Source organism: Larus michahellis, chromosome 1, assembly GCF_964199755.1.
Source record: "Larus michahellis chromosome 1, bLarMic1.1, whole genome shotgun sequence".
In the NCBI taxonomy this organism is placed as follows: Eukaryota; Metazoa; Chordata; class Aves; order Charadriiformes; family Laridae; genus Larus; species Larus michahellis.
This window is the reverse complement of record NC_133896.1, coordinates 5,280,696-5,294,581: the sequence shown is the minus strand read 5'-3', so window position 1 is coordinate 5,294,581 and position 13,886 is coordinate 5,280,696. Positions and strand designations below refer to the sequence as shown.

Here is a 13,886-nt window from a genome sequence, read left to right as displayed (position 1 = left end):
GCTGTGGGATGCCATCCAGAGGGACCTGGACAGGCTTGAGAGGTGGGCCTGTGCAAACCTCATGAAGTTCAACACGCCAAGTGCAAGGTTCTGCACCTGCGTTGGGGCAACCCCAAGCACAAATACAGGCTGTGGGACGAAGGGATTGAGAGCAGCCCTGCCAAGAAGGGCTTGGGTGTTAGTGAATGAAAAGCTGGACATGAACCAGCAATGTGCACTTGCAGCCCAGAAAGCCAACCGTATCCTGGGCTGTATCAGAAGAAGCGTGGACAGCAAGGCAAGGGAGGTGATTCCGCCCCTCTGCTCCACTCTGGTGAGACCCCACTTGGAGTACTGCGTCCAGCTCTGAAGCCCCCAACATAAGAAGGACATGTTGAAGTGAGTCCAGAAGAGGGCCATGAAAATGACCAGAGGTCCGGAGCACCTCTCCTATGAAGACAAGCTGAGAGAGTTGGAGTTGTTCAGCCTGGAGAAGAGAAGGCTCCAGGGAGACCTTAGAGCCCCTTTCAGTTCCTAAAGGGGCTACAGGAAAGATGGGGAGGGACTCTTGATCAGGGAGTGCAGCAATAGGATGAGGAGTAAGGGTTTTAAACTGAAAGAGGGGAGATTTAGATTAGATATTAGGAAGAAATTCTGAGGGTGGTGAACCACTGGCACATGTTGCCCAGAGAAGCTGTGGATGCCCCGTCCCTGAAAGGTTCAAGGCCAGGCTGGATAGGGCTTTGAGCAACCTGGTCTAGGGGAAGGTGTCCCTGCCCATGGCAGTGGGGGTGGAACTAGATGACATTTAAGGTCCTTTCCAATTCTAAACAGTCTGTGATTCTATGATACTCCTCTCATCCGCAGTTGCGACATCCTCATTAGCACAGCTCCCACAACTCGGACAGAACGGCTAGCAAACTTCTCCATTTCTGCGTTCAGGGCTGCCATCCCTGTCACCTCTCCCATAACCTCCCACAGTCCCCAACACATTCTCTAAACTGGTGGTAGCTACAGTAGCCCCAAATCCACCCCCCAAATCCAGCCCCAAATCCACCCCGCTTCCTCTAAATACCCTCCTTGCTGCCAGACCCAACTGTAGCAGCTCTGAGCTCTGCCCCAGGGGCTCTCCAGGACTTCCCCCTCCACATGTACACACAGAGCAGCAGCAACTCACAACTCTGCAACTCCCCAGCATGCCAAAGGAAGGGGAAACATGTCCCTCTCGGCACTGGAGGCACAAGCAGCCCTGTTTCTTTGTGCACACACAGCCTATACCCATCCCTTCAGGGCACCCTTGCTCCCCCCAGCCTCTCCACTCTGTGCTCCCCCCTTCAGCTTCTCCCCAATACTTACAGATCCCGGTCATCTGCCCTGCTCAGTACCTCCACTGCAGGCTGTGCAGGGACACACACAACCCCAAGGGACACACAACTTCATCCTTTGTCACAGTCCCAGCCCCAGTAGTAATACTTTTTGTCCCTTCCCCATCCCGTTCACACACACACTCCATACTCCTATGTGACCCAGCCAGTAGTCCTTGCTCTGACTCCCAGAACTCCTTTCTTTTCTCCCACTTGGTATAAACTCAGCCCTTCCACAGTCCCACCCCAGCACACCCTCACCCCAAATCCAGTGAGGCCCTGGGCATCCTGCCTCCCACCATCACTCCCAGCTCCTTCGGCATGTGCCTCCTCAATGGCAGCACTGGCTAATTCCAGTCCCCCACATATCCAGCCAAACCTCTTCCACTGCACCCACATGAGAACACTCACACCTCGTGCCACGCGCACTAAATTTACCCCCAGCCCCATCCCTCCCGTTATCCATACCACATACTCCACACCTCCCACATGCAACCCCATCACCTTCCCACATCCTGTGCACTACAGCTCCATCTCCCCAAAAAACCACACTCCACTGCATCCCTGCTTTCACACACTGCAGCCCCACACTCCCCACACACACGTTCACAGCCCCACAGTACAGTTGCTTCCCCCTGTACACACACATCCCTAGCCTCACACATATGGCCCCATGCTGCCCTGGTTCATGTCAATCCCTGACCACAGCCCCCTGCCTGCCCCCATACATGCACGGTAGCCCCACAGGCACCACAGCCCCACCTCATCCCTATATAGATCCCCGACCCTGCACAGCACATGTGCCTCCCTGGGCAGCTATAAAGCCCCACACCTCCACATGCACCTCCAGCCCCACAAATCACTTCCCCCTTTACACATATATATCCAACCCAGAGCACTCCAGCCCCAGCAATTGCATTTCCAGACACATCTCTCCCTCCCCGTGCAGGTGATTCCGCTCCTCCCAGGCACACGTCTCGGACCCCACGCACTGCAGCTCAATCTCTTCACTCCTTACACACCTCCCACAGCAGGGGTTAACATCTCCCACCTCCCTGCCCCATACACCCAGCCCAAACCCTTCGCCCTACAGCTTCAGCACTTCCCCGTGTGCCCACATCCAAACCCTACACACACATCCCCACCTGCAGTGGGGCCCCACAGCCTCCCCAGCATTCCTACCACGGCACAGACCTTGACCTGTGGGTAAGCCAGGACAACACAACAGCAGCATCATGTCCTCCCATGCACACATCCCACCCATAAAGGGGCTGACTGTCCCTTTTCCCCTCTCAGTACATCCCCTCCAGATCCATCAGACTACAGCCTCAGCAGCAGGGCCAACAGTCCCATCTCCCTCTCCTGTACACATACCCGGCTATGCTGCAGTCAAAGAAAATGGGGCAGCAGCCCCATCTCCCTACACCCCAGACCCACTGCCTCAGAGCACCATTTTCCTCAAGTCCACAGCCCCAGTTCCTCATCCATGTCCACACTCCAGATCCACCACCCCACAGCCCACTTCTCCCTCGCACTAAGGCCCCTGTGCACCAGGACTGTCCCACAGCTTCCCCCTTCATCCTCTCAGCCCCCTGCACTGCCTCGCAGCCCAACTCCCCTTCACCTTCCCCCAGCTGGAGTCTCCCATAGCCCACCTCCCCACAGCCCCCACCACTGCCCCACAGCCTGATCTCCCCCATGGCCCCCACCACTGCCCTACAACCTAATCCACCCCCTTGGCCCCTGCACGACCCCACAGCCTGATCACCCCCGTGTCCTCACCTTCCTCCACAGACATTTTCTCCATGTTCTCTCCCTACAGAACTGGCCCACAGGCCACCTCCCCATCCCATCATGACACTGACCTCCCCCATGCACGTACCTCGCACCCGCTGCCCCACAGACCCCAGCGCTGCCCAAAGCCCACCTCCCTATGCCCTCCTGTCACATTTCCCTGACCCTCCCCTTGCAAAGCACCCTACAGCACTGCCCTACAGCTTCCTGCCCCACAGCTGCCCTCCCCACAACCTCCCTCCCCATAGCCTCCCCTCCCCACGGCCCACAGAACTGCTCGGCCGCCTCCCTTCACAGAATGGCCGAGGCTGGCAGGGACTTATGGAGGTCGCTTGGTCCAGACCCCTGCTCAAGCAGAGCCACCCACAGCCGGCTTCCCAGGACCGTGTCCAAACGGCAACAAGCCCGTCCTTCGCCACAGCCCCTCTCCCCACAGCACAGCCCCCTACCCCCCGGCCCGGCCCGCACTCACAGAGCTCGCAGTAGCGGTGGCAGCCCCGGCCCAGTCCCTGCAGGTACCGCTGCAGCACGTCGGTGAGGAGGTCGCAGGCCGAAACCTGCACCGAGTCCCAACCCAGCGCCTGGCAAATCTGCGCCACCGACACCCGCAGCAGCCACCGCGAGTAGGTCTCGCACATGCCGGCTGGGCTCGGCGCGGTGCCGCCCGGGGCCCGCCGCCCGCCCTGGGCCGGGAGGGCCGAGGGAGGCTCACGCACAGCCCGCCGCCGCCGCCATCTTGGCGCCGCGCCTCCCCGCCGCCAGCGCCAGGCCGCGCCGTTCCAGCGCCGAGCGCATCGAGCGGGGCGCGGCGCGGAGCGGCGGGGCGCATCGAGCGCTCGGCCATCGGCAGGGCGGGCGGGACGGAGGGGTCATGGCGGCAGCGGACGGTAGGGACACGGAGCGGAGCCGTTCGAGTTCCACTCCCACAAAAAAAAACCAAAAACGAAATCGGGGTTTTCTACAGCGCTGTGAGGAAAAGTTGGTGTCAGGCGGGATTTCGGAGCGCTGGAGGGACCTGGGCTGGGCTTCCCCAGCGGCGGGCGATCGCGGCTCCTCCGCAGGCCCAAAGCGGACGAGCAGGGGCCGTTCCCGTGAGGCGCTGGAGCAGAGCCCAGGCGCATCATTTAAACAGGCAGCAATGCCACCGGTTACCAGAAAAGTAAAATTATTCATCAAAACTGTTGATCCGAAGCCCCGTAATTTTTTTTCTCTTTCCAGCTGGATGGGGGATGTGGATGTCAGCCCTCACCATCACTGGGTTTTCCCTCTGCTGTGGGACCCAATGCATCTTCATAGTCACAGCAAACGTTTGCTGCCAAGACCTTGCAATTAAATCTTTTGGGTGAAGCTCCGTAATGGCTCTTCATGCTAAATGGTTGGATGGCCACATCGCAAGGGTAGGGGCCAATGGCTCAATGTCCAGAGGGAGATCGGTGACAAGCGATGTCCCTCGGGGGTCCGTATAGCGATCAGCACTGTGCCCTCAGCACAGGAGAGACATGGACCTGTTGGAGCAAGTCCAGAGGAGACCATGAAGACACTCCCAGGGCTGGAGTCCCTCTGCTGTGAGGACAGGCTGAGAGAGTTGAGGTTGTTCAGCCTGGAGAAGAGAAGGCTCCAGGGAGACCTTAGAGCCCCTTCCAGTACTTAAAGAGGGCTTATAAGAAAGACAGGGACAAACATTTTATCAGGGCCTGTTGTGACAGGACAAGGGGTAATGGCTTTAAACTAAAAGAGGGAAGATTTAGACTAGATATAAGATTTTTTTTTTTACAATGAGGGTGATGAAACCCTGGCCCAGGTTGCCCAGAGAGGTGGGAGATGCCCCATTCCTGGAAACATTCCAGGTCAGGTTGGATGGGGCTGTGAGGAGCCTGTTCTAGTTGAAGATGTCCCTGCTTGTGGCAGGGGCTTTGGTCTAGATGGCCTTTAAAGGTCCCTTCCAACCCAAACCATTCTATGATTCTATGAACGTGGGATTCAAGGACTGGGAAAGAACTTCCCTCTGTGGACGTGCTGCTCCTTAGGTACATTGACCTGACCTGGGCTGCATGGGAGGTACGCCTGTGTCTTGAAAGGGGGAAGGCTGGAGGTTGCAGAAAGGATTTCCTTGCCTGTCTGAGGGGAATTTGAGGATGCGTTGTGTGGGGGACAAGGAAGGGAACAGCAGGAGAGTCCCTGATGGACCCTTGGCACACCACCGCTGAACCAGACAGGTCCTGCCCAGGGCCCACAAGGCAGTTTCCACTTTGCCAACCATTTCAAACAGACCAGTGTTTCCCTGCTCAGCGTTACACGTGTCACCCCTCTCATCTGGGATGACAGGAATGGATGGCTGGCTGTCTCGCTGCACCCAGCAGCTGCACGGTGGTGACAGCAGGCCAGGCAGCCACAAAAACTCAGCAGCTGTAGGAAAGCTTTGGCAGCGGGGGTACGGACCTTGATTCACGTGCCATCAGGTCAGGAAGGTGGTGGGAACTGCTTTAGAAAGCCATCAGCAGCCTTAAATTATTCCTTAACGGGGATGTAATTTCACATGGAAGAGAATAGAGAGGGTGGGTAAATTTACAAAGGAAAAGGGAAAAATAAGCCATCAGGAGTATCTAAAAAAAATGGAAGTTGTTTAAACAATGGGGCTAGCTCTCAACTAAGTTACCATCTACTGTCTTTAGGCTTGCACTTCCAAAGCAGTGCTTCCTGCACTTAAGTAAAAAAAAAAAAGGGTTCTAAATAAAATTATGCTTAAAGAATTACAGATTCCAGATTATGACAACCCGGAATTGCTTTCTATGGCTACACTGCACCACAACCATTTCTTACTTACAATTCTGCTATACTCTTGTTTTTTCCATTTCATCCTTTCTCACATTCCTGTCATGCCCAGCGAGGGCTGAGAACTGCGGTGTTACTGTATTTTATAGCATGCGGATATACACAAATACACACACGGAGAATTAAAAACATTTTGTTTCAAGGAGTAACCACGTGAAACCCAGATATTCAGACACCGAGAGCATTTGCGCCATGGACAACCAAGACTGTTTGTTTCATGTAGGTCATTTATTGTAAGAATTTACAGATTTCTGGGGCTTTACCACTTCACAAAATAACAGAGCAGTCTTGTTAACACAGACACAGGCAGGTTAAACCATATGCTCAGATGAGCTCTTCTTCACCTGTAAGGAGAATTGAAGCAAATGTAAACCATTTTATTTATTTTTTTTTCATTTAAAACTTCTTTCTCCTCCAATTAGAATACTGCACCTTACTAATATTCCTTACCCCCCGCCCCCAAACTCTTTATCAAGTCTATTTTTCCTTGAAGTTCTAAATCTTGAATATGCTTATTTTGCTATGGAAACCTCTTTAGATAAAACGTTTTGGCTATAGACATTTTAAAGTCATTGCATAAGGTCAGGACACTATGAAAAAATTAAAACAGTAATTGCAAATTAATATAATAATCCAGAAAAAAAAACCACAGAAAATTATGTCAAATGTGGATATATGATGTCACGGACATATTTTGCTTAAAATTATTGACAATTAAGAACTTTTTGTTCAGACAGATTCAAACTAGCAATGGGCAGTTTCCCAGCTCTTTGGGAAGAGAAGCTTGTCTGACCAACAACACTGAATTCCTCATTTGACTTCAAGATTGTCTGTGTTAATTCATTTTAAAATGCAATCTAGTTTCTAGTTCATAACTTTACCTCTTGGATTTGGCTGAACCGCTTTTTCCGATTAATCCCTGGTTATGGTATTACGAGAAAAAACAGAACAAGCAGGTTAGGAAGCAACTCATGCAAATTCAGGCAAAACTATGCACGTATTTATAACCATAAATGTATTGTGAGGAGCACAATACAGCACGTAACTGCAGTAGGGTTTGTATTCCAGGCAGTTTGTAAACACATGGGATATTAACACATGTATTTGCATCCAAGTATAGCACAAATTTTTAGCTGTTAGATGTAATACACATTAGCTACACACAGTTACAACCTGTGGTCTAAGCCCACATGTTTGTAACCTGCAGTACACACCTTCACAAACCTTCTTTCTCGGGGAAATAAGCAAAATACTGAACTTAAAGTAAAATAACGCATTCAGCACCAACTGACCCTGGAAATTCCCTCCTCCTTCCAACCCCAGCCCCAAGCTCTCAGCTTCTGACCACCACCACAGGCTCATTTATCCAAACATATTGCAGTCACCTCAGATGCTCTCCCCCACCCAACTCTACTGGGCTGTTTGAGCAGAGCAGGACAAGCCCAGGGAGGAGTGGGGAAATCCACTCAAAGTCAAAAAAAAACCAAAACCCAAACCCCACCGCCTATTCAGGCAAGGATGCGTGATGAGGCTAAAGATCTATTGTACCAGCTTTTTAACTTTATCTGGCCAAAAAAGACTGCCAAACTTCACACTTGTTAGTAGAATTGCGCAAGCCGAAAAACTTGGGAGTCATGCCCTAACCTTCCCTGCTAACCGGACTGAAGCCTGACGTACAAGCACTACGTGACTCCGCAACAACTCCTCTTTCACGTTTATACAGGTACTCACAGAGCAGCAGCACCAGAGATGATCTCAATAAGCTCCTTGGTAATGACGGCTTGACGGGTACGGTTGAATGTCAAGGTCAATTTGTCAATCATCTCAGCTAGAAAAAATTACAGTTGGAATTTAAACATATGGTAACTATTCAAATACAGATAAAAGAGAAGTTGTACGGACAGAGTATCAAATAGTCTTGTAAATCCATGCAAACAATCGAGAGGCTTACTGCACTTTTAATTCTTTTCCTCTACAGATAACACTACTAGTAGACGATCTAGAAACTTGACAATTTGACTTGAGGCACCAGAGTTAAACACCTGAGGAACAGCTGACAGACTAGTAAATACCATGGTACGACATCGCTTAGTTTAACATAACACAAGCATGCATTATTTGCTTTCAAATTAGATTTCATTGTCAATTAACTGCATTGGTATTACCTTCAAGTTACTGTTGTTCTGGCAAAGGGAGCCAGATTTTTTTGAAATGTTTTTTTTTTTTTCGATTTTTTCTTTTTTTTAAAAAGCAGAAGATATGTCTTTCTTTCAAGACAAGGTGGGCAGCAGAGCGCCAGGCAACAGTTCCAGGTAGCCCAACTGCACATCACATTGGCTTCACTCAGTCACCAGTACCCTTTGTGCAACGCCACCTTCTCAGAGCTGAAGTCTCATCCCCACGCCACACTCAAAGCTCGCAGCTGTCTCCCACTAGTCCCAACGGCACACTCTGCACTGCGCTCACTTGGGACACCTTCCAAGGAATACTTGTATATTCTCAACTTGTTGCATGACAGGTGGTAAAGTATTTAAATCATTGTTTCAGTTTCCCCACCTTTAAATTGGTGCAGTAGTAACTACATTTGGCTCACAAGTAGGTACAGGCTTATAAAAATTCTGTAAATCCTCAGACCAGACACATGAGAAGAGTGTAAAGAATACCTGGCAATTACAAGATTAGTTTAGTATTTCATATTCTTATTAAAGAATCTGTTATTTCACTTCCAGCTACCGAGTCTTGTTTGACTTGACAGCAATCCCCCTATCCAGGGACTAAATAAACTCACAGGTTCAGAGAAGAATCCCAGTTGAACTGGCTCAAAATGGAATTAAGAGAGAAACCAGCTCATTTCTTACCATTTTGGGAATTACACAAAGGGAGGTCAGTACTTTCATGCTAAACTACTGACATCCTGGGAAACCCGCAGAGTAGACTTACAAGCGTTCTTGCTAGCGTTGTCCATAGCGGTCATCCTAGCACTCTGCTCGCTGGTGGTGGATTCTTTCAGGGAGTAGTACAGAATATTTGCTAGTGTAAATTCCTGGTAGTTTCTCAGCACATCAGCATCAATATCATCATAGATACTTAGGCTTTCTGTAAAATATGAAAGAGCAAACTTAGAGACATCCAAGATACATTACTTCTAGCAAAACAATACAATGCCATGCGAAAGACTACTAGGCTAGCCGGTCTCTCTACTTAAGGCAAAGCAAACGGATTTTCTCTACATACTATGTATACTTTCATAATCTCTCTGCTATTTAAAATTTCATTAAGTATTTTATGTGTTTTAATTCAATTTAATACTAGTAAAGTCAGGTTCTGACCAAGGCAAAATACATTATTAGTGTATTACGCTTAATCTTCCTATACAATGCTGCAGAAACATTCTATGATATTTTTACCTAGTAGTGCAAAGTCACTCAATGCCCAGGCCGTTCAGTGCTGTAAACATTCAGACTGACAGAGTTTTGCATACACACAATTCTTGCTTGAGAGAGAATGTCAAACCAAAATCAGTAGGACCTTTTCTTTTAACCTCCCTGCCCCACAGCACTTTGCTAAGTCAATCTTGTGACTGCCGAGACAAAACAATCTGTTAAACTTACAATACATGCACCATAATAAGATGTTTTAATACCATATTCCGATGTTCGGAGTACTTTTTCTGTGATTTATCAGATCACATAACTAGTGGATTCTAGTTCACTACTTACCAGAACCAGCAACTGTTTCAAGGGAGAAGATGGGTTTTTCATCAGTCTTGTAGGAGATGACAGACCTGTATAAAAAGAGGGTAATAGAGTTAGTTGAACCAAGAGCCTAAATTGAGTGTTTAAAACCAAACTAGAATAGGAAACTCCTGGCCTTCCAATCCCAGAAAGTTTTGCAATAATCCTGATGAAGAGATCTCAGACACCACATGAATATAATGACGTGCTGACTGTTGATGTAACAGCACCCACTATACACATAAAGAGAATTGCAACCACAGCTATTAAAAAAAAAACCCCAAAACAATTCTTCACACACAAAATGCACTCACTCCTCAAGAAAGAAAGTAAACGTGACAATTCACAATCAGTTTTCATATTATTTCATCAAGCCAACGTGCTGTTCAGAGCCTTCTACCCAATATTTTTGCAGTGCAGTTCCAGTTTAATCTTACCTGAACCGATTGTAGATGACAGAGCCTTCATCAAATTCATACCCAGAGTTTAACAGCTCTGAGGCAATGATTGAAGCATCTCCAAAGCTTGGAGGTCTCCGTCCAACTTCTTTGAATGTCAGCAGGAAGTAATTGCCATGTGTCCTGCGGTAACATCAAATCTGTGTTAGAACAAGCAGATGCTCTTGTGGCAGCAAGACTTACTCAGCAGCGTAACTTACTAGTGTTCAGAACTAAGCATTTTATTGAATTAGGGTGTGAGAGAAATTTTGCTTTTTTTCAGTTAAATTATAACTTCATGCTGAACGCACATTTGTAACAGTGACAGAGTTGCTAGCTTTCAGACTTTTATTTCAAAAATATAATAGCGCTGTGCAGCAGTTTCACAAGTGTCCAGATGACCAAAACCCCTTTTAGCATATTTGCAGATCCTTTTTTTTAAAGGAACTTGAATTTAGCACAGTTCTATTAAATGCAATTTCCTGCAAATGCCACACAGCTTTCTGAGCAGTCTTGAAATTTCTACTGCAGAAAACAAACAAAACCACCAAACCAAACCCTTTCAGGGTTTGAGTTTCGGGACCCATCCTTTTTACCTCTGAAGTAGGCCTCTGATCTTGTCACCTACTCCAACCACCATCACTTCTTTCCCTGCATTCGAGAGGTTGGTGATCTCATTCTTCAAGGTTTTAGCAATAGACGTGTGGATAGCACCACACAGACCTCGATCAGAGGACACACCAATAAGGAGGTGCTTCTTCTTGTCTTCAGGTGCCTTTATTTCTGCTTTCTCGTAGAGAGCTAAAAAAAAGATGGATAAGTTATTCAAGGGTGCCAGGAAGTAAACAGGTCACGCCAAAATACCTTTGACTTATTCTAACTCAAATAATTTCTAAAGGGGTTCCAAATCTCAGCCAGATAAATTTTCACTCCTTCACAGTCATCCAAGTTTACACATGATCTGACCAGAGGTGACAAAGAAACAATTCAAAGCCAGCCACATCTCTGCATCGGATATCACACAATCAGTGTCGTTACTTAGTTAAGTTCACTCTGCAAGTCCAGTGCGTCGGGAGCACGTCCAGCCCAAGAGTTCATGAGGAGCTTTGGCAGTAGCTGTATACGCTACAGAGATAGGACACAATTCCATTAACAGATAGCAGTAGTCCAGAAATTCTGAGCTGTGATGCTTTTATGACTAACAAAACCAACGATGCAACCACACGAAGTTAAAAAATTATCAGAAATCATAATGAATTTCACCTTTGAACTCTTAAAAATCACTTTTCATAAACTACTTGTAAGTAATACTCAAGGTGGCCTAGAGATGCAAATTCTTTTGGAAAAAAACATCTAAACGTTAAAAAAGTCTAGGCATTTTATCACCACCATGAAAGCCTTCCTCTTCTGTTCCCACATCACACAGTGCAAGAGTCTTCTCTCACCCAGTGCTCCTGTTCCATAGACTCTAGCAGGCTTCAGCTCCCTCTCAGCTCTTGCGTATTTTGCTGCAGAAACCATCTTCATGGACTTTGTAATTTTCTGAATGTTCTTGATGGACTTCAAGCGCCTGGTAACTACAAGGTTAACAGTTGAAGGTCATGGGCTGTACTGGGTGGGCATAACGACATCAAAACCAAGCAATAAAATGCTAGTAATAGCCATCCAAAAAATATCTTGCCAAGTTCCTCAAAGAACAATAAATACATAAACAAATAATGCACAAATAAATCTCATAAAAGACCTTAGTATTTACATTAAGAAAGTAGTAAGAGTAGTAACCTGGCTAACCCAAATGCATCTTTACAATAGGTGTTTTTTTCTTCTTCAGACACAACATTTATTTATTATTTAGCCCAACAGAAGATCTATTTATTGTTCTCTTTCCTTCCACTGCTATCTGTTTCACAAATATATCATTTAAGGTATATTGTCATCTTTTCCCAGACTACAAGGAGACAAAACAAACAAAAAAGACCCCAGAGTATGAAGACACAGAATAAACTTCCTCCTCTGTTTAGACCATGGCAAAATGAGATTCATAAAAAAATACTGACCTAAAAAGAAAACAAAACAAGTGTCCTATAGACAAGCACAATTCCAAGGCAATATCCCTGTATAAGAACTTATGAGGAATGGCTCAAAGAAGCATTATCAAAGTTAAACCATTCAGTCAACCTCTCCCCCCTTAATGTTGGAGAAACACACGGGGAAATAAATGTTAACAGAAAATAAATTCTCAAAGGTGAGCAAAAATGTGGTTTAGCACATATAATAAAGTTATTCTAAAAATATGTTTGAGTAAAACTATATTGGTTCGACGAAGTGACATCTAAATTAGTGCTGAAACCATTTTAAGCAATGCCTTTTCTGAAGGACACTTGTTTAAGATAAGAAGTGCTGGAGGCTCATATATCAATGTTATGGTGTATCTCAATCAACTCATCCAACAGAGGCTAACCCAAATTGTATTTTAACAGATGGTTTTCCTGCAACACCTTCCCTCTCTCAAAAGCAAACAAGACCAGTACTTACTGTCTTTTAGGGTTGCCATATTCCTGACTTGGCCCCTGAAAATGAATGCACGATAAATTAGGGTAGTTCACTAGTTCTCCAGCAAACCACCTATCAAGGGCAGGTCCCTTTCAGAGGGATGAAGATTTAAGAATTGCTGTTTCTTAAAAAGCATCTGTAGTAGGGACAAGCCTCTCTAAACCATGCCTTGTATCCAGACCTTCCTCCCTTCTCCTTATCTCCTGTGACACCATAGATCATTTAATACATTATCCACAGCCTTAGATAATGGCACAATGTAAACGAAGACCAGACAGCGTGGCATCAGAAGGGTACAATTTTCAAAAAATGTAACTGTTTTTTTTAAAAGAGATTAAAATGAAGCAGAGGAGGCGACACCATTTCCTGACAAGAACAGAGTCTCCTTGCACTGCCTGTCATCTACAAAGCTGTCCTTTTTACTCCTCTTGCTTCCCCAGTCACCGTCCCACCCTGGCTGAGCGCCCTTTCCATACAAGCTCCTATCTCCCCCTCGCCCCCACCCAAGGACAAGGGGAAACGGCCTCAAGTTGCACCAGGGAAGGTTCAGATTGGATATTAGGAAAAATTTCTACACCGAAAAGATTAACAAACATTGGGAGAAGCTGCCCAGGGAAGCTGTTGAATCAACATCCCTGGAGGTATTTAAAAGACAGGTATAGGAGGTGCTGAGGGACATGGTTTAGTGGTATCTTTTTTGTCAGTGTTATGTTGGTGGTTGGACTCAATAATCTGAAAGGTCCCTTCCAATGTAGACCACTCTATGATTCAGCCGCCGCTGACAGGACGGAGCCTCCGTCCGCAGCCGGTCACCGCCATGCTCCCGACAGGCCGCCTCCCCTCAGCCTCACGGTCACCGCTCCCCTAGCCCACACCGGAGCCCACAGCACCTCAGGGGCCGGCCCGGGCGGCGACCCCGCCACCCGCAGCCACACCACGGCTGAGGGCGGACGGTCGCCCCCTGAGCCCCGCGGGGCCGGCCCGAGCCGCGCCACCGCCCGTCCCCACCACCGGAACGCCTCCCCCCATCCCTACAGAAGCCTTCCCGGCCCGTACCCCCCTTCCTATTACCATTGCGGCTGGTAAAGCGCGACGGTGGCCCCGCGGGCGAACATGGCGGCGCCTACACCACAGCCCCGCTGAAGGTCAGCGCGCCCGCAACGCGCATGCGCGCAGTCGGGCCCAGCGGCGGG

General features: G+C 47.9%; 2 protein-coding genes across 6 annotated transcripts in view; both read right to left on the bottom strand.

Moving 5' to 3' along the window:
• TAF3 (TATA-box binding protein associated factor 3) overlaps window positions 1-3,891 on the bottom strand; it is a 127,597-nt gene extending 123,706 nt beyond the window's left edge. For 2 of the 3 annotated variants that reach the window (XR_012585301.1, XM_074573230.1), the window contains exon 1: window positions 3,610-3,891. Coding sequence is in view for 1 of the 3 variants with exons in the window: in XM_074573230.1 (XP_074429331.1) it covers window positions 3,610-3,775 (166 nt within the window). In the remaining 2 variants the exon portion in view is untranslated. The remainder of the gene's footprint in view (window positions 1-3,609) is intronic. The other variant, XM_074573231.1, reaches the window with a different exon arrangement.
• A 2,287-nt stretch (window positions 3,892-6,178) lies between these two features.
• Window positions 6,179-13,885, bottom strand: ATP5F1C (ATP synthase F1 subunit gamma). 3 transcript variants are annotated; one of them, XM_074573226.1, is made up of 10 exons: window positions 13,765-13,864; window positions 12,676-12,710; window positions 11,586-11,717; window positions 10,737-10,941; window positions 10,141-10,284; window positions 9,689-9,753; window positions 8,910-9,065; window positions 7,701-7,797; window positions 6,851-6,888; window positions 6,179-6,313 (listed from the first exon to the last, which is right to left on the bottom strand). In XM_074573226.1, the coding sequence occupies exons 1-9, from the start codon at window positions 13,806-13,808 to the stop codon at window positions 6,882-6,884; spliced, it is 885 nt and encodes a 294-aa protein (XP_074429327.1). In that variant the 5' UTR covers window positions 13,809-13,864; the 3' UTR covers window positions 6,179-6,313; window positions 6,851-6,881. The 3 variants fall into 3 exon arrangements, with proteins under 3 accessions (XP_074429327.1, XP_074429328.1, XP_074429329.1); XM_074573227.1 differs by lacking the exon at window positions 6,851-6,888 and having other exon boundaries at window positions 13,765-13,885; XM_074573228.1 differs by lacking the exons at window positions 6,179-6,313; window positions 6,851-6,888 and having other exon boundaries at window positions 7,697-7,797; window positions 13,765-13,885.
• Window position 13,886: the final 1 nt, after the last annotated feature.